The sequence below is a fragment of the Carex rostrata genome, chromosome 26 (assembly GCF_964058835.1).
Source record: "Carex rostrata chromosome 26, lpCarRost1.2, whole genome shotgun sequence".
Lineage (NCBI taxonomy): Eukaryota > Viridiplantae > Streptophyta > Magnoliopsida > Poales > Cyperaceae > Carex > Carex rostrata.
In genome coordinates this window covers 633,465-654,301 of record NC_135943.1, presented here as the reverse complement: position 1 = coordinate 654,301, position 20,837 = coordinate 633,465, and the positions used below count along the sequence as shown (strand labels likewise).

Here is a 20,837-nt window from a genome sequence, read left to right as displayed (position 1 = left end):
CAGCAATTCTGTTACTGGACCTAATGACTACACAGTAACTATCGGTGTTCGAGTTATATTTCAAATTTTGGATTTGGTAAAAGTTCAATAAGAAATTGGTTAAAATTATTACCATTCAAGTTACAAATACTGGCATAAGATCTGAAAGTAATATGATGAAAAAATGGAAGTGAAATGCTTTATATAATTTTCTGAACTAGGACACCAAATGTCTGAGTATTTAAGCCACAGGTACTGGATGAATCACCAAGCCACCACCTATGAACAAAAACTTAATTCTATTTCAGTTTAAGTGAGAAAAATAATTGATTGAAATTAGCAGTAAAACTGCTGAAATCATCATCTCACGTCTTACCTAAACGTTTTCGTTAAATGATAAATTGACAGCACAATTCGTGTTTACGTAGTTATTTGCAACTACCCCGCCAAAGCTTTTGAGTTATTCTGATCTTGATTTATTTGCAACTACTACGTACACCAAAATAGCTTTCAAGTTGCTCTCATCTTGATCTTAATTTTATTTAAGTAATAATATAATAGATAAGTTAGTGTTAACCGGCGCTCCTAAACATGTTCCTGACAAACTTAGACAAGAAAATGGAAACAATTAAGACCATGATCAAGAGAATTTCCCTCGAAAAATCCATCATTAATTGGAAGTATGTAATTACTGGTGGAAACTACTAGCATACTGGGTCGCACGTAGTTGGGAAATTGTGAAATAATTAAGCTCCTCACCTGGGCGATTTTTGTCATCAAAAAAATACTTATCGAATTTAAATAGCTAATTGGATTCAAATTCATTAATTAATCGAATACTAGATAAACACCAGTGCTCCGATTTAAAATTTTCAATGCTCTAACTGTCAATTAGAATTTTAAAAAAATATTTTAATTTTATTTCAAAATTTATCTCAAATTACAAATCAAAATTTCAAAGTAAACTTGGTCCGGGCCTATATATTTATATTAAAATTCAAAATCCAGAGGGACAACTGTCCCCCCCCCCCCCCCCCCCCCCCCCACACACACACACACACACGCTCGCGCGGGTCCGCCCTTACCTCACCAGCTGGGTTGATATTATTGTAAGACTCCATAACTAATCTGGACCTTCTATTTCAAATCGGACTAATAAGATCACATCTGACTCTTCTAACACAAATAGCTATTCATGGGATCCAATCTGCACCTAGTGAACGTTGTTATTAATTCTATCACGTCACGTCACGTGTGTCGATCACGTAACATGATTCGCATGTCGTGTGACATGTCCATTCACACGGCGTGCCTCTCTTTGATCTAAAATGGCACGTTATGTCACACAAACTGACCCACACGTCATGTTACATTTTCTATGATCTAAAATGATGATCATGCATGTCACGTTCAACGTTAATTCTTTATTAGAAGCTTCTCAGTTCATTATGGGTCATGGGTGCCTAAAGTTGGAATTCTCTTGTAAAAAATTCATCTTCATTGTTGTACACATCACATTTTAGTTTATTTTTAAGGTGTTTGCAAAAATGTCTATTTGTAATGCGAAAGTTTTGCTCAAATGGGGCATGTGTGCTGATGCTAGCCTGATGGTGACATTATTGGTCTTTACTGGGCTGAAATCATATCCAAAGGTTTAAATTTTAACTTTTTAAGTTTTAAATTTTGAATTATTAAAGCTTTTATAAATGAAGGCATGGTGGAGGCACAAAAAATAGAGGCATTTGAACCCTTCTCATCAAATTTATCATTTTTCAAGTAAAAGATATGTTGAAGTATATATTATATTTTACTTGTCAAATTTCAAAATTATATGTGATTGTAAGTTGTTAAACTAATCCATTGTCAATTGATTATCATCTTACTTGTCAAATTTCAAAATTATATGTTAAAATTAGTGACTTTAATATGTACTAATAATTTCATTGATAAGAAAAAATATATTTACAAAACGTCAATTGACCCACTCTATTTTATTATATACTTTCCTATTTCATATCAACTCTTTTATTCTCTTCAATTCCTCTAAATCACCATATTCTTCTATTCCTACATATCTACCCTCTTTATTTCCTCCTCTATTCTCACTATTCTTCAAATCACCCTATTCTCTTATTCCCCATCTCTCTTCAGGAAACTTGTGGAGCTCTTCCGGATCTGCTTTATCCACCGTTGTTCAACAGCCGCATCAGCTACCCCACATTGGCCTCATCCTCCAACGACTGGAGCCAAGTCCGATCGAGATGATACCTCCTCGTGCCCTCTCCTCGCATCTCTGTGGCGCACATGCATCCTTCTTAATAAGAATTCTCTCCGGAGGCTTCGATCTTCACCTCTTCGATCTGCCACCCTCACTTAAATTCCTATGTTGAAATTCATCGAACAGGATATCGAAACTTCTATGTTGAAATTCCTAATTCAATCTCTTGTTCTTGTGCAATTGTTGTCTTCTTTTTAAATGATGGATATGCAACTGAATGCTTCTACAAAAATTTCTGGTAATTTTTAATGGAAGCTAGATTTAACAGAGGGATTGTGAGAGAGAAGGCTAGAAAAAAGGGGCAGGAAGAATGGAGGCTGCCTCAACAACCTGGATTTTGAGAAAGCAAAAGGGCATAACATAAGCACTTAAGAAATAATTGGGAATTCAGCAAGGTACTATTAAATTTACTTAAAAATTGAGTAACATCACAGCAACGAATCAACTGATTTGTCAGGACATAACACAAATGGAGTGCATTATCAGCACCTTTTTTCTTTTTCTTTTTTAATGTAGTTCACTTGAAGCAATTAAGCCTCAATTTAATAGAAGTTTGCCCCATTTTTTCAATAAATTGGTTTATTATGCAACATTTAGGGTGTTATCTTGCTTGAATTTGTCCTTGTACAACTGCCATTCAAATCATAATTCTAGAGGGCAAAAAACAAAACTCCCAATATATCATGGATCTGAAAAACACAGAAACTAGCACCAAAAATCCCCCAACAAAATTAAAATTCAGGAATTCATATTCTTACTTTATTAAGAAGGAGATCCTAAGCCTCTAGAAGGCAGCTAAGCATCGGGACGACGACCCTTGAATAGCTTGGATACCTGGAAACATAAACAAAAAGAAACCAAATACTTAGGTTTGTACTATTTTCAATATGAATGATTGCTTTAGTCAATAAATTCAGACCAAATAAATGCCATTTTATCAACATGATAAGAACAGTGCAAATATTTTGCTGATTGTGAATGCTGGTAACTGTGGATAATACATTTGCTGATTGTGAATGCTGGTAACTGTGGATAATACAATATAAGTGGCCCAGTTATAGGTAGCGTTTTTTTTATCGGGCAGGGTTGATGATGTGAAAATGTGGTGGGGCTGAGATTGGGACTGTTAGCTTCTAACTCTCCTGTACCAGTTTCTGGTACAGTTAAAATAGCTTGTTGACAGTTCTGTCAATAACGTGTGCATTGTGTACTTAGACCGCATCTGCCTAGGGGCTTTTATCTAGTGAAGGGATGAGGTTTAAATAGCTGATAATATTAGGACATTGTAAGTTACTGTTACATCGTAATGAAACCGGGCAAATCTGCCTTTTATCACAAAAAAATTAAAAATAAATAAGATCAGTGCAAATGCCAAAATCTTGATTTTGTCATGGAGCAGCCTTGACATTCAGCGAAATAGTCTGGATATAATTTGCTAGCGTAACCAGACAAAAAAAATGAATTTTGGAGTTGGTAAATATCAGAGCTGGAACACTTACATACCACCTACAGCAATGTAAGAAAAAATGAATTAAAAAAAGAAAAGAAAAGAAAGAAACCTTTTTGAATGTATCAGCTACCCTTGAGGATCGTGTTCGAAACGGACCTATGCATTCCAAGTGATGCTTGTTAGTGCACTTTATTGTTAGGTTTTGTAACACAAGAGATAGTCCAACCATATGTAGATAGCTGCTCAACTTGTTCAATTTATAACCAATTTTTATTACCAAAGTAAATAAACTAATAATTAATATAGAAAGAAAAGGCACTTACAAAGCAACAGTGTAGTGTCATCTACTTGAAGTCCATAGACTTGAACACGTTCACCTAAAATGAATTGTATGTATTGCTCAATTAGTCAAAAGTACAGTACTTTGGTCCTAAATTTTATCAAGACATTAAAATATTTAGGTACTGAGAATCTGATGTACTGAAATAAAACATTTTATAGAAACACCCCTTGAAATTAAATTTCCAAAAATAGATAATACTCTGATTGGAACCAAGTTCCATTAGAGTTCAGTTGATCTCACTCGAAAAGGGTTCAGTGGAGTTGGTTTTGGTGAATTTTGTAGCCAGAATTGAAGTAATTGAAGAAGAATTCTCTTTTCATCTTTTGAAATAAGGGCTCCTGTTAACCCCAGCATCCCTTTATTTTTAAATGACTGCTGGCCCATTACCATGTGTGCTAGGCTTGCAGCTCTAATTGAAGAAGAATTCAACAAGAACGAGCCACAACTTACTAAAAGATTTTATTCTAATTACCAAAATTGACATCGCTCCACTTTGCTTGGATTTGAGCGATAAAGAGAAAGACACTATTGAAAAAAGAAACTACGCAGAGGACATGAGCACAGAGGAGAGAGAGAGAGAGAGGATACCTAGTCGGATCTCCTCAATGCCACTTGATTCTCCACATGACTCGTCTTTTACCTCCAGATAAGAAAAGGAAGAAGCGGGTAAGATCCTTTTGGACAATATTCCCATCTGTACAAATCCCTTGGTTTTGGACAAGATTTCACGTCGAAATTTGGAGATCATGAAAATTCCCTCACCAATTCCCATTTGATGATTCCTGAGGGTATCCGATCAGAGCCTAAATCTGAAAAATTAAAAAAAATGAAACAGAAAAAATTAACAGATAACTAGACAAGAGAAGGATACCAATGTGCCAAGTGGTGTATAAAAATACTTTAGATTTAATATACAAAGATAAGAAGAGTTAACACATACCGATGACATGGATGCTTGTCACCTAAAATGTTTTTAATTTTACTTTAATTGGATGTCTATCAAGCAGTTATATAGACTTCTCTCCGAATTTCCCTGTTTAAAAGGCTCTTTGTGGGATTAAAGTTCCGGTCTTGTCCAGTACAATTAATAACATTTTGGTTGGTAACTTCTGGAACCTTTTTTTTCAAAACAAAAACAAAAAAAGAGCTTCTGGAACCTGATTTTTCATTATTTTGATTTTGGTGGTCACTCTGAAGTTCTCATCAATTATTGTTGCTCGTGGACCCATATATTTGAAAATATACATTTTCTAAAGTAGAAATTAATATTTTCTTTTCACCTTGATATTTTCATATTTACAAAATTATATTATCCATGGTTTTTCCATTTTGTGTTTAAAAATAATATAAGAAGTTGTATACAAAGGACATTGTGTTGCCACATCACCATAGGATATATTTCATGGACACTCAATTTTATATTCAGTTTTGGTCACTAAACTTTGATCTCTCCACTTTTGGTCAAGAAAATTTGATATTTAATACAAAAAATAAGTCATTCTCTCCATCATAAATTCAAACTAATTCTTAAATTATTGAATGTATTCAACTAAAATATGTCAAAGATAATAGTTTCCATAATAAAAATAAAAATTTAACATTTCTGCAGCAAAATATATGCCCTCTTGCTTGTGTAGTCCCACCCGGTAGAACCAACACTATAGTTTTACCATAATATCATAGTACATATACTATTCAGTGGTGTTTATTAATTTTGGAGAGTAAAGAGTGCATATATGATCAGATAAGACCAAAAACTGGCCATCATTGATTGGTTAAACATAGCAATATATGTGCTCTAGATACTTATTTAGTACAGATCGACAGTCAGGCCGAGAGGGAAGTGTGGTGTGCTTATACCATTCTTTAATTGTTGGTAATTAGCCATCTATACTGGGTTCTTTTCTCTTTTAAGGTCAATTATTTCTACACTAGTTCATGTTCCCTATGGTTTCAATTTCTATAACAAACATATTCATGTACAATTCTTCCCAGCTCACATTCCTTGCAAAGGGGGTGTAGCAGAAGAACACACAATGAGAGTAAATAAGAGATGAAATAGAGGAAGTACACCAAAAGGAAGAGGCTCTCGCTTGAACATATTGTCGAACACCTTATGCGCACGTGTAAAGAAGTGCATAAACAGGCTCCATATGTTATTGGTGAACAGCGAACGGTGATTTGGTGATAATGTTAGTGGTACGTGAGGTTGCTGCCGCTCCGAAAAGGTAACCGAGCGACTTGTGTGTACCAGGGGATGCACGTGCGCAGCTTCATCTAACTCGGGTGGCGGTGTGCGCAAGCGCAAGCACTGGTACAACTTTATACATTCTCAACTCTCAAGCATTTCATCGAACACCTTAACCGCGTGACTGGAGTGGATCTGGTGGGGACGTGGGGTCAGCCTCCAGTCAGCTTGAATGAATAATAGAAAGGTGATTGGTAGAGTTGAACAGGCCTATCTCAGGCCCATTGGCTATATAATCTGATCATATAATATAGAGAAGGGACATATGCCATCCCCGTGTTTATGTTTAATTAATAATTACAATTAAGTAATTATAATTTTGTTACGTAAAATTATGCTATGTTGTTATGTCATTATAAATTACTTTCATTTAGTTGGATAAATGAAAGAATAACAAAAATAATAGCATGTATGTTGTATTAAAAAGTTATAAGAAATGTAGGACTAGGATTCTGATTTGTGGGGTACCTGTGCATGATCTGCGTCATTCTTTTTTCATTAAGATCCGTGCATAAATTTTATAAGATTGTCTTATTTTAAAATTTTAAAATTTTAGAACTTTTCTTACCAGACAAGTAAACATGTATATACCACACGGATCACACAAGCCCAAAACATAATCAAACACTTTCGAAAAACAAGCCAAGACAAAAATAAGAGATCACCCCCAAAACCAAATTAAGAGCACCATAAGTAAAAATTTACATAGCAACCCACACCGGTACAAAAAGAATATACAAAAGGCTGAAATCATCAAGCAGGAGCTTTGCCAAAGTTGCCACTACTTTGAAATCTTGGCACGGTCAAGAGGTTTCCACTATCGGACATGTAAAAGTAGTTGTGATTGATTCTTGTTACCAGGTCGGCTAAGTGCGGGAAATGGCCCACATTCAGTTTGAATGACAGTATCTGTGCAATTTTACAAAAATAAATCAACCATAAGTCTTTTAACTAGTCAAATTATATAAGGTGTAGATGTGTAGTTATTAAAAATATAATGAGAACTTGGTCACCTATTAAACAAAAGGTTTCAAAATGTTTGTCTTGGGTTTTAAGTTTTTAACCAGTCAACAAAAGGTTTATATAAATTACTCGTAATTGCAAAAAATAAAAAGGTATCTAGCAAGCATACCCTCAGAAGGAAGGCCACGCAATCGTCGAATTGCTTCTCAATTCTATTTATTTCAGCCTCACACCTAGCCTTAATGGCTGCACTCGTTCCACCTGTGCGAAGAGTTTGTTTTATATTGTAAAACTCGAGTGCTAACCCAAGAATTGTCTTCACTCTACTTGCTATTAAAGCCCACTGTACATTACAAAAATATCAGAGAAACAAGAAAATAAACACTCATTAAGTACAAAGTGGAGTAAATAAATTATAATTAGACAACTACCAAAATTTGTCAAATTTATCCTTTTACACTTGACAAAGTACATCTTCATTTTAACAAATCATGATCCAAGCAGATTTACAGATAAATCTAAGTTTAAGGAGATATTTTATCAATAATCACTGTAACCTTAGAGAACTTCAGTGAATATAATTTTATTGAATAAAAAAACTTGTTCAACAATCACTGTAACCTTAGAGTGAAACAAACCAGCTTATCAGAAGCGACAAAGCATTGGCGCTGAATTGAGGAAAGGTAGGTCTCGTGAACTTCTATGACTTCATCAAGGGACCCTGCCAATTCCATGCCACTACAAAGCTCGGTCCATGCACTATGGTAGACCTATTTCACAAACAAAATAATACACAAATATTGAGGGTTGTGCTTCTAGCTTCAATCAAACTAATATAAAAATTTGGCTCAAAATGGGAAAATCAACAAGCCATTGCCAGATTTATAATTAGCATTACAGCTGGTAAAGGTAACATTGTTATCATACAAGAACCAAATGTTCTCTATTTGCAATCTGATTAACAAAATAATCTTCTGCAAATATCATCCAACATTTTAGGAAAACAACATTTTCAAGGCACCTGTTAACAATTTTCTCTTAACTGTTAGGTTCCTTTTCTCAAGCAAAACTCAACCCAAAAAAATGAATAAGGCCACAGGATTTGGATGTTGGGTCTCAAGTTCTATTAATTATTTATGAAGATAGTTCTGTGGCTCAGGCTATCACTCTTGCCATTGTTTCCTCAATACCCTAGATGTAAGGGTTAAGATTTGCAAATAATCCAAATAGGTGGAATAAACCAACAAAAATAATCCAGAAATGGCACAATTGTAATTAGTCTATACTTACTCTCTCCATTACATATTGGTGGAATGAATCGACAAAATGCAGGAGCTTCTGTTCTATTAACAAATGCTTCTTGTAATTTTGTGGACTGCTACTGTCCTGCTAAAAAGAAAAGACAAGGCCAACTGAAAACTATAATACACCCTTGCAAAAAATAATTTCATGTCTCCCATTGTAGAAAGCGATATCAGGCCTCCACAAAATACCAGATAAGTCAGGAAAATATCAAAATCCCGGTTTATATCCCATTTACCATAAGGAACTGAAAGAAGACCATCTTACCCAACAAAGAAGGGTAATTTTATAAATCAAATTACAATGAAGGATATACAAAGTTTAATACTGCAGTTTATCAATAAGAAAACATGGAAACATACCTTCCATCTCCATTTGCGAGTTTTGTCAAGAAGGAATTTTGCACGCTTCACCTTTAGTAAGAATCCCATTACCTAAAATGCAACCAAATTTTATAAAAAAAATTAGAAAGCAAAGAAAAAAAAAACAATATAGCAACAAATTCTTAAGCAGTCTTATTCAAAATTAGTTGTACCTGATTATACTTCTTAAGTGCTTCCACATTTGCAATGAGATCAAGAGGCCAAGAAACCTATAACCGAAACATATCTTCAGATCCTTGATGCAGAAAGAAAATAAAAGGAACTTTTCATTATGATCTATTTTTCTCCTTTTCCTTTTAATATGAGGGAGTTTGGAGAACCAATAACCTAGTTTATATTAGCCAAAAAAGAACCATGCATCTCATACTTGAAACAAGGGATACATTAGCTAATTCTTTTTTTGAGAACTGATGGATAAGCAAATTCACTTTAGCCATTTATACTGCATTTACGACCACAAACAACAATTTTCTAACTCCTGCTTTCTCGTTTATCTTGGTATCTTATCAGGACTCTGAACTTCATTGGAAAGAGGTAAAGCAATGGTTTTCAGCAAAGATACCTCAATTCATTTACTGAAAAAATAATACTACAAAAAGATATAATTTTGTTGATGCGCTCTTTGCCCTGAACAATGGCTGTCTTTTGAAAATACTCAAAGTTACAGCCGCAACAAAAATAAATAAATTATTTGAAAAAGAATAAATTGAAGGCATACCTTATATGAGAAACATAGCTTGTCAAGGGAATCAATACCAAGGTTATGGCTCCCAAAATTTGGTGGAGTGGATTCCTTATTGATTTCAGCGGTCGCATCTTCTTTTGAAACTGAAACAGTCAGAGAATCAGGTGCACTCAAAAGTGGCCTATCAGCAGAATTTCTTATGGACTCCTGCAAAACATTATTGTACCAAGAATTTAACAAGTTCAGAACAAATAAATATACAAGGATGCCAGCAAAGAACTGTTATATAAAAAGATATCATTTTCCTTGTTCAAAGCCGTACCTGCAGAATGGAGTTTAACTCAAAGTCATCATCCCATGAATATCCCTTATCGAGCTTATTAAAAATTACTACCAAAAACTGCTGAAGCAAGTCACCTAAGAAGACAATAAAGTGAGAGGCCAATAACAATAACAAGTAAATAAATATGCTTAATCTTATTTGTTACCATACCTGAGCCTAACAAATATATAGAGCGTAGCATAAATAGTTCATCCATCAATCGCCACTCCCCCATAAGCTTATGAAGTATACTTTTACCAACATGATCCACCTACACAAGGCATGTATAGCACTTAAAGACCTTTCAAGAGTTTATGATCCATGGTTTATAGTCTAGGGCTTGGGTTAGTAAATATCAGTGCAAAGTAGGTCACATCACCGTAGCTTTTGCTTATTTTGCTTGATTTATCAAGGTATTATGATTAATGTAGGGCACATTAAGGCTCTTATTTTGAGTTTGTTAAAACCCAAATTGAGGCCTGCTTACTGATACCACTTGGTACGTGATCCTTCATAGCAAGATCTTTGAGAGATTTTTGTTAATAAAAGAAAAAAGAAACATATCAGCCGCCCAAGCTATCTGACCTGTCTTTTTATATACAAACTGAGGCATTCTTGAATAATAATTGCAGGGTCAAGCGACTCCTTGAGTTTCAAACTTTGAATAAATTTAAGAACTCTAGAGGAGAGCGTGCTATCTTTTTGGAAAGGTAATATCTCTGACAAAGGCTTATCTTCCTAAAACAAAGAAAAACAAAGAACAATGCTCCTCATTAATTATAATCATAAAATTACAGAATAACTCATGAAGGAATGCACTTTCTCGTAACTTTTTGTTACAGCAACCCTTTGTAACAATTAAACCAAATACCCAAATACCATACAGGACTTGTATGGTGGGTAGAATACAAGACTGATCTGAACTTCTGAACCAGTTTACTTCGAATGAGCAACTAGCCCACATTTTCACCCATTCATGTCTCAATCTACTTATTTCTGCAAATAGGCATCAAAATATAATAAAGCCCAAGTTACCCTTTAATTATGTTAGTAAAAAATATCAATCAATCAATTTTGGCTCAAGTTACCATCAGTCATGAAACTTACCATTAGAGGCCCAGAAAAAAAGAGTTAAAATACATAGGTTATGGTATGTCACAGTACAAATAGCATTTACTTGCTAACACTTGTAAACGCATTAACCGGTACAGTAAAATATGATTAATTAAAATTTACCGGGAAGGAAGGGAGAATAGTTGGGAAGGGGCATAGACTCTCCACAGCCCTTTTATCATCATCTATATTGTGCCTCTCTATTTCACCAAATGGAAACCCAAACCGATAGTCAGTTCCTTCTATACTACCAATGTCATCAAGATGCGTGCCACCAAATACTGCCTTGCGAAGTATATTATCATTTAATGGAGGCAAATGGAAGCTCCCTGATACATTCAGTTGTCCCCAAGAGGATTTGTTCTTTTGTAACATTTCTCCACACACAGTTACAGCTGGGTTACAGGCAAGAAACGAATCCAGGCCAGATCCAACTGAGCAGTTTTTATTCCTCCCTTCTATTGCATCAGACAAGAAATTCAGCCATGCTTTATTGTTCCCTTCTTTATTATTCATTTTAATACTCTGATTATCATTTGAGTACTTAATTAAATTCTCAAAAATATGGTCTCGGTCATTTGATAGTCCAACCAGAGAAATCAAGAAAACCTCAGTGAGGGTTAATATCCCCATTGCCCGTGCACTTTTTGACTTTTTATCTTGACTGTCACATGGCATACCAGTTTTACTGATACAGGATGTGACAAAATTCTGGTCGCGGGCATGATGAACTAGCTGTAAAGATTTCCCAGCAGACATGATGGCCTTGGACATAGTAGCAAGAAACTGGGGGCAAGTTGTGTCTGACAATGCGGACCCCACCTGAGAGATGGCACTCCTTGGTTTTGATCTTAAGAGATAGCTTGTTTCCCAAAACGATGGCTGGTCAATGGAAACTGAGCTATTTCCATAGAAGAACATCTGCACAAAATTGAAATTTCAATCTGATATATTAATAATTTATTTTTCCAGCTCCATTCCATAAGAAAACTTCCATGACTGCCCTTAAGATGTATCAAATATTATTTATACCCCTGCAAATGAAAAATATGACCTACATCCCTGGATAAATCTCCCACTAGAGTACACCCATGTCACAAATTGGCCAGGTAACTTTGATTTTTCCTGCATAGCCACTGATTGTTTATTTTTCTCTAAATCTTCTCATTCTGCCTCTCTTCCATAACTAAATGAACATTTCTATCCATTTTTATCCAACCCACTTCTCCATTACGTCACCTCTTTCTTTCCCTAATTATTTTTTCAATATTACCATTATTTCTCCACTCCCCCCCGGGCACCCGAAATTGTTCATGAAAGAATCAAATTCCACAATATAAAATCTTCAAACCAAAATGAGCAAAACATAATAAAAAATAGAACAAAATGATTCCATAAACCGAATAGAAACGAACATAATAGCTGAACGAATTCTTTTTTCATCTTTTTTCCTCCTTATTTTTAGAAAAATAATATTTTATTCATTCTATGTCCTTACGTCACCTCATTCTTTCCCTAATTAATTTTTCAATATTACCACCACTACAACCCCCCCCCCCCCCCCCCCCCCCCCCCGGGCACCCTTCCCACCAATTGAAAGAGAAGAAAAAGAAGTGCTTGTTGATTGAAGAAGTGGAATGAAGAGGAGAAAGAAATTGAGCAACATAGGGAGGAACTTTCATCTCGTTAGATGTTTTATTGGAAGAATAATGGACCCAACCTAATATGGACATAGTGAAAATTCAATGGCCCCTAGGGGACACAAAAGTCGAGTGACCATTTTCTGATGCAGGTATAATTTAGCAACCTCTGAGTAGACTAACAACATATCCCTCTGCTCCAAATTATGAACCATATAAAAATTACCCTTTATGTATTTGGAAGGCACAAATGAGGATGAGAGGTAGTTTAGGCATCTTTAGAAGTAAAATGGAGAAGAAGGTTTACAGGGGATTCATATTTTATAGATATACATGTTATTTAAGTTAACACATACACAAACAATAAAAAATTATAACCTATTTTAATGATGATCAACACTTTATGGATACATAAGAAGCACCTATTCTTTACTTTCTTTTGGAAGTTGCATGTCTTGATGTCCTTACTTTGGGGAAAAACATTACCAAGATTCTTAGTCAATTAATATGCTTGGCTGCAAGGAGATCTCGCTACTTTTTAATATTTACAAAAATAGCAGGATTTACCTCTTCAAATGGGTCATCAAGAATCCCATCATAAAGCCAAGAATCAAGGCCCCGCAGATAAGGTAATAAGGTGCCGACAAATAAAAATAGCAACATGTGGTTGAAATCCCCCTGGCACATGAATGAAGAAATTTATATATCATTAATGGGGTTGAAGAAATTATAAATGAAATAACTAAACAAGGTATATTTTGACAACCTCGCCACCTTGCACAAGACAGACATCGCTCAGCTTGTTGAATAGATGATTCAAAATATGAACTACCACCTCAGAAGATAGCATAGTTATTGTAGTTGTACCAGAATCAAAAAATACACCCGGTACTGCTTCATATATAATTTGACATAGATGCTCAGCTCCAGCACATAGGCTGAAAAAAATATAGAGATACAATTGTTGCTTGCGTAATAATAACATATCGGGAAAAAATTGACTGCCTGTGCATGCCAATACTATAGACCTCCAGTACCAGTGTCACTAATAACATACTTGTAATAAGAATTGTGAACAGGGAAACACCTTCAAACTCAAACTAAACATAAAAAAGTTTTTTTAGGATACACAATTTGCTGCATAGAACCCTAGAATTCTTATTGACACTTGCATTTTTGTCAATAACAGATAAACCTAAAATAACTTTTAAGTCAGCAAAAATTGACCAAACTGCCTCAACTTTCTAATAATAAACCAAACATACTCATAACAGGATAATATAAATATCAAATCACTTTTAATGCCAGAATTACTTTTATTTTACTTTTAGTTCAATTTGTGCTCATAGCAATAGGAGATCACTGAAGTTAGGAACAAAATGCCAAAATTGTCTATATTTAATGCAATATGATTCAAATGCTAACCGAAACTAGTAATTTAGTGCTACATGTGAATGGAGAAAAAAATGAGCCCCTAATTGTGAATACAAAAAGGTGCTAGTCCTTATTTGTAATTCCACGAGATACTGACTACTAAGTGTTATTATAATGTTTTCAAGGGAAAAAAAATAAGAACTTCCTGCTCTATCAACTAGCACAGACTGACAAATTATGTTGTAAGTAGAGTCAACACTACAAACATGGATGACTGGTACAGCTATGATATTTTTAAATAAAAACATAATAATAAAAAGAATAACCTTGAAAGAGAATTAATTAGCCCTAAAAGGGTGGTAGTTTTTCCATTATCTAACTTGAACAATAATTCTTCCTCCTTGAGAGCACCATCTCTTAACCTCTTTCCTCATAAACAAATACCAAAAATTGCAATTAGCATCAACACTTCATAATCAAAATCATTGCAAAGTGAGATTCAGTGAATAAACAGTATACCTTAAGCCATGAATGAACTGAATTAGCGAATGCACATAATGTTGGGTATCTCTGACCAATATATTCGACTTTTTCAATGAATATTTCAACTCTTTTCAAGCATGTACCGGCGAGTAAGAAAGGATTTAGTAGCCGCTTGAGAGTAGTTTGTGATAAATGAGATGCATAAATCCCTTGCTTTGCATGGAAACACAGTAACTCCTCATCCCAGTAAAACAAATAGCTGGGAAAGCCTTGAAGCATTTGAACAATACCTTTAACCTGAGAAAAATATATTAGATAAAACATCATGCGACTTCTTCAAATAAACATTATGCATCAACATTCACGGAGAATCTATGATTTGTGGTATTTGCAATATGGGGTAAAAAAATAAAAATGACTTGAGCACTATCTGAGCTTTGACAAAATATACAATAATAAAGGAATTCTCAATTTCACAAACTAACTAGGAGCTTAATTAGCTTAGTCTCAAAATTTGAACCAACAAGAATCACAACTCTGACAATTCCATCCAAGCCTAAAATTCCAAGCTACTCTATTTTATTTCAATCTATTATTTGTCATCTCACTTCTCTAATATTATATCCTTGAACCATATGAAAAAAGGAAAAACAATGATGTTAAACAGTGATCTTGCCAAAGTTGATGAGAAGGAGCAGGATCCAAGAAAATATAATTCACAGAGAAAATGGAATATTTTGTTGGATTGTTCCTTTCCGTAATAAAATGGTTTCTTTGCAAATAGCAGCAACTTTTGGAACCAGGAGAACTGATGATACTCTTTTTGCAAACTATGATGAAATATGTAGCCATATCTTAACTATGAAATCGAGAAAATCAAATAAATTTACCAGGTCATGTTCATCTGTCTTGAGACTCGAAAGAGGTGTTGAGTTTGGAAGACTATTTGAAATGCTCAAGTTAAGCTTTGTTATAAAGCTGTTGCCAACTTCAAATTTGTGTACCTCTGTTAGAGAGAGAAGGAGAACATCAAATCATAATTGCAGTACAACAAAATTAGATATTATATTTAATTGTGCTGCCATCAAGAGTATCACAGTAACACTGGTCTCTGCTGCATTGCACTGATGGGTAACTAAAGCAAATCAAATTGGAGTGTTGTCACAAAAGGCACCAATCATTAACCACCATTACTGATCCCATCCAACACAAACTCACTTTTGTACAAAATACACATTATTAGTCACATATTGACATCTAGTAAAGCCCAGCCTTAGTTCCTGATGGTGTAGAACTGTACATATGCAGAGTTAGATATTGACAATTTGCCCCTATGTCTGTGAAGGTTTTTTCACTTTGGTCCAGATTTACAATCAATATTGGGTTCAAATTGGAGTTACGCATAGAAAGTATTTTTTTTCCTTTCTCACTGGCGTTAAAAATGTCTGTTTGTATTGTAGTATTAGATGAGTATATGAATGAATCGAAGGTCCTGTTCATGAGTTCTAAAATTGGGCATGAAATTAGTGGATTAACTGAAGCTAAGAAAGAGCGTACCTTGTATTACGGGGTAAGTCATTTCCAAATCCAGAAAAGAAGCGCGTCTCAACAAAAGCAGTAACTTCACCTTGGCATCTCAAAGAAGGGAAAGCGGACGGGAACGAAGAGCGGGGAGGAGAGGGAAGCGGTAAAAGAGAGGCTTAGATCTTGCGCCGCAGTGTTGCGAGGAAAGGTAAAGCGAGGGAAAGAAAGGGAGGGAGGATGCAATTTTTTTGCTCGAGATTTGGCAGAGAGCGAAGAAGGCAACTGAGTGAGACTGAGTCGGGATTCTCTGAAGTAATTCAAATTTTGAGTTTGGATTTAAACCGTCCGATCAGAATCCGAGCCAATCCTTTTAAGTTTGGGTTTAGAGCGACCTTGTGCTTTTCTTGTCTTTAGTCAAATAACTTTTCTCTCTGACTGGGGGTATAACGCATTGGAATTTTCATACTTTGGGAATAAAGAGAAGAATATTTGATATTTTGGACAACCAAAAACAATACCTCAAAACCCAGTTACTTGTCAAACAAGAAAATATTTTTGAATGCATTTTGCTTTGATTTCTTTTGTAAATATTTTGTTAGGAGTGTTCTTACACCTCTTGCAGTTACACTTTAGATTTGCTAGTAGAGTGATTTTTATTTTATTTTTGTTGCACTTAAATACTATTTCTAGTTTTTCGCACTATGAAAAGAAAAGAATATTTGAATATTTTGCACTATGCTCTTGTACCTTTTTATAACTAGGATAAAAGTCCAAAATTCTTGGTATAAGCCAATTGAAATAAATGACAGTTTGACTCAGCTGATAATCTGTTTGACTAATATCAAAAAAAAAAAAAAAAAAAAAAAGAAGCAAACGATCTCAAAAAGAATGACGGTTTTGTGGTTTTATTTTTGGTAAAGCATTCTCATGAAAAAAATTTATGAGCATCAACATCTCATCAACATTCCAGTAACTTAAATGAGTTTCTAAATAACTTTTAACCAATTTTTAGAAATTATAATCTCTAGAGTTTCTAAATCTCACATTCCTGAAATTAAGTTTAGAAATTATGATCTCAGCATTTGACGTGAAAACACTGAATAATTCAGTATTTTTGACTTAGCTGCATTTGCGATCGCTCGAATGCTCGATTCGTTTTTCAAAGATGAAACTCTTTTCTAACTGTTTTACTGTCTTTTTTTTTATTATTCATCATAAGAAGATGAAATTCATTGCATTAAGAAGGTAATTTTTTTTCGACTTGTGATTTATGCGCAATTCACAATATCAAATTAACGAAATTGACAGTCTATTATTACGATCAGAGGCGGATTCAGAATTTCAATTAAAAATAGACACAGAATACTAATAAAATATAAATTCTGAAAATCATAGAAAACACCAAAAAAAACAAAGTCTTATAGCTTTCTTATTAAATGATAAATTTTGCTTATGATGAATGACCTTTTTTCTTCTTTAAACCTTGTGATTACTCTTTAAAAGAAAAACGAGGTCATAAAGATAACAAAATGTGATAAAACATAACACATTGATCAAAGATGAAAATACATATTACAATAAAAATAGATATACTAAACCAAGCATATATTATAGCTATAGTTTATTATATAGTCTTCGCATCCGCAAAATTCTCTGGAAAGTGGTGTTGCATCAAAATAGAAATAGTCAAATAGTTAAATAAGGAATTCTTTAACTTTGTTGGAGAAAACCTCTTCAATTAAAGAATAATGCAAATACCTTCATAATTCATAACATAAATCGGATTGGAATTGGAATTGGAATTGATCGTGAATTCGGAATCAGATAAATAGATCAAATTGGTCAAATTGAATCGGAAACTTGATTCTTTTTCATAAAATTATGTTTTGTAATAAAAAAATAGCAAAAAAAATGTAGAAAATTAGTTCAAAACTAATGTTAAGCTTACTTGTTTACTCTACAAAAATAGAGAAAAATTAAAGAAAGAAAAAGAAAAAAAAAAACAGATAAAGGAAAAAATATATATCAAAAAATAAAAAACAGAAAAATAGAGGTGCTGATGCAGAAAATAGAGAGGAAAAAATGAGCAAAAAGTTTGAATCAGATTAAATCATTTAACTTTATGCACGGAGAAAAAGGAAAGAAAAATAAGGGGCTGCTTCTCTTCTCAATCTCTCATTTAGTCTGACAAGGATTTACGCAAAGTAACAAATTAGTCTGCACATTTCTTGCTCTCAGATTTGGATGTATGTGCACCATGTTTATTTTCAGTTGAAGACCTTATTCTTTCTAAGAAAACAACTCGAAAAATCAGAAAAAATCGAAGAAATTAATATCCAATGCCATTTGCTTCTTAGAGAGGGAAATCTTAGTAATACATTTGGACTGTTTTTTTTTTTTTTTTTTTTTTGTGTGTGTGTGTGTGTGTGTGACAGGGATAGGCATTGTATTGAATCAGTAATAGACACAAATATCAAATAGTATTAGATCTAAAAAAAATCACAATCCACTTCCTACTTCTGGCTCTCTTTAGATCCGCTCCTGATTATGACTCGACAAAAAGCTTATAGTTAATTTTATTATGTTTCTTAGACATGTTTTTTTTAATGTAGTATTAAATCAATTATTAAAATGGAGTATTGATCTTGTATTATTAGCTAGTAAACTAACCGTATAGTCTTCAAATTACTGCATTGTATTATTAGAATTATTATCGTGTCATGTTATAATTACTTATGAACATCTTGTTTAGGGATGCGTTATTTGAACTTTGTAGTACTAAAAAATAGGTCTTGATAAAGATTTCATGTTCCATTGTTTGTCAAATGTTATTAAATGTTTTTTACAAGCTTAATAAGAAATTAAAACGATAAAGTTTCTTGTCCAAATAAATAAATAATATATTTTTCATAGAAGAAAAAATTAGAATTGGAATCAGGATAAGTCACTTGATTGTAGAATCGGAATTGAATGAATTAGTAGAAATCGGCTGAATAGGATCAGAAACTCGAACTTTTCTATCAAAAGCTTGTTTTGTACTAAAAAAACATAATTCTTTTTGATAAAATATTAATTTGTTTAAAATGAAGATGCTGGAAAATAAAATTTACTTACTAGTCTTAATATTGATCTCTAAAAAGGAAGAAAAGAATAAAATAGAACAAATTAGAAAATAAAAAAGAGTAAAATGGAGGTGATAAATAATGAAATATAGAGGAGAAAGTATTAGAGGAAAAGAATTAAAAAAAAGACAGCCAACGGACTTCTCTAATTTTCTAAAAAACCGCTGTTTTGGCCAAAATTTGATTGGAATCGGATCGATTCGATCAAAATTTGACTGGAATCAGACCGTTTCGGTAGAAATTCGATCAAAAAATTACATTGCATGTAACTCAGCCAGAAATCGAATTGGTACAGCCTGATTCTGATCCGGATCGGCCAATTCCAGTTCGGAACGGCCTAATTTTCCTCTTAACTCATAACTTTATTTATTTTTATTTTCATTTGAAAATTCAGAACCCAAATTGTACATTGAAAATTTCTGGCATTGATAAAATTTTTCATAGAAAATGAATATCTGGTGGTATGTTAAATTTATTTCGTTGGAAGTTCAAAAGACGTGGTACATGTAGATTGCTGGTCAAATTGGAAACCACCCTCACTCACTCTATTGTTGTCTCTTCACCCATCAAATCGCTGAACTACCCAGCCCTCTCGCAATCTCGTTGTCTCGCACGATGTTGCGCTTCACAGTCAAAGCACATGTACGATTTAATTTCTTTACCCTTTTCGATCTTTTTTTATTTTCTCCCTCGGTTCAATTGCCCTATCCCCTACGCTTTTGGTTAATTGGTTATTTAGTTTCCCTCTTTTCTCTCTGACTCTCTATCTCCGTTCAATTTCCTTCTTTTCGCTGAATCCACCTCACATCCCTAACCGACCCTATGTCTCATCTGATTCTGGTTCATAATGTATGATATTTTCTTAGTTAGTCGATGTAAAGGGAAGTATGTGTGTAAAAGGGTCCCTAGGTATTATTTTAATTTCTAACGGACAAGGTCCCTAGGTATTATTTTAATTTTTCATTTTTGGAAAAACCCAACAATAATGCATAATACAAAATTTAATTGATATAGCGGTATAGCCCGCACATGTTCCATTATATTGATATAGTTTGATAAAGTAAAAAAAAGCCCATCTGGACATTAACGCCCATTAAAATTGCAAAATCATAAGCCCATGTAGCATAGCGGACCGCTATTGCCGCTACGCGCTACACGCTACACGCTATAGCCGACCGCTATTAGCGCTATAGCGTCCGTAGCTTTATTAGCGCAGTTTTACCCCGTAGCTTAGCTTTCTAGGTCCAAAACCGCTATAGCTAGCTATTTAGAGGCTTGGTTCAAATGGTTCGGTTTTTCGATTTAATTGATCCGGTTCGGTTCAAATTTTGATATTATTCGGTTTGTATAGTTTGGTTCGGTTTTTAATTTCTAAATCTCTCAATAGCCGAACCGACCGAAGAACTTTAACCATGTACCTAAAACTCCCGTCCTCTCAGTTAGTGACTACTGACTAGCCTCCTCTTACATGATTTCGCTACACCCTTGTCAAATTGCAAACCACCCTCACCCACTCTACTGTTGTCTCTTCACCCATCAAATCGCCTAACCACCCAGCCCTCTCGCAATTTCGTTGTCTCTTCACCCATCAAATCGCCGAACCACCCAGCCCTCTCGCAATCTCGTTG

At 34.2% G+C, this 20,837-nt stretch overlaps 1 protein-coding gene and 1 long non-coding RNA gene across 3 annotated transcripts; both read right to left on the bottom strand.

The window, feature by feature from the left end:
* Positions 1–1,959: 1,959 nt before the first annotated feature.
* LOC144544513 (uncharacterized) lies at positions 1,960–4,986 on the bottom strand. Its single transcript, XR_013508243.1, has 4 exons — positions 4,639–4,986; positions 4,031–4,084; positions 3,016–3,091; positions 1,960–2,587 (listed from the first exon to the last, which is right to left on the bottom strand). It is a non-coding gene; the product is annotated as an uncharacterized LOC144544513 (long non-coding RNA).
* A 1,902-nt stretch (positions 4,987–6,888) lies between these two features.
* LOC144544512 (uncharacterized) lies at positions 6,889–16,406 on the bottom strand. Of its 2 annotated transcripts, none has more exons than XM_078293032.1 (17): positions 16,121–16,406; positions 15,454–15,569; positions 14,600–14,860; positions 14,407–14,504; positions 13,473–13,644; positions 13,274–13,384; positions 11,190–11,987; positions 10,539–10,691; positions 10,125–10,224; positions 9,954–10,048; positions 9,665–9,838; positions 9,099–9,155; positions 8,926–8,997; positions 8,552–8,650; positions 7,900–8,031; positions 7,431–7,604; positions 6,889–7,207 (listed from the first exon to the last, which is right to left on the bottom strand). In XM_078293032.1, the coding sequence occupies exons 1-17, from the start codon at positions 16,140–16,142 to the stop codon at positions 7,052–7,054; spliced, it is 2,790 nt and encodes a 929-aa protein (XP_078149158.1). In that variant the 5' UTR covers positions 16,143–16,406; the 3' UTR covers positions 6,889–7,051. The 2 variants fall into 2 exon arrangements, with proteins under 2 accessions (XP_078149158.1, XP_078149160.1); XM_078293034.1 differs by having other exon boundaries at positions 8,552–8,647.
* Positions 16,407–20,837: the final 4,431 nt, after the last annotated feature.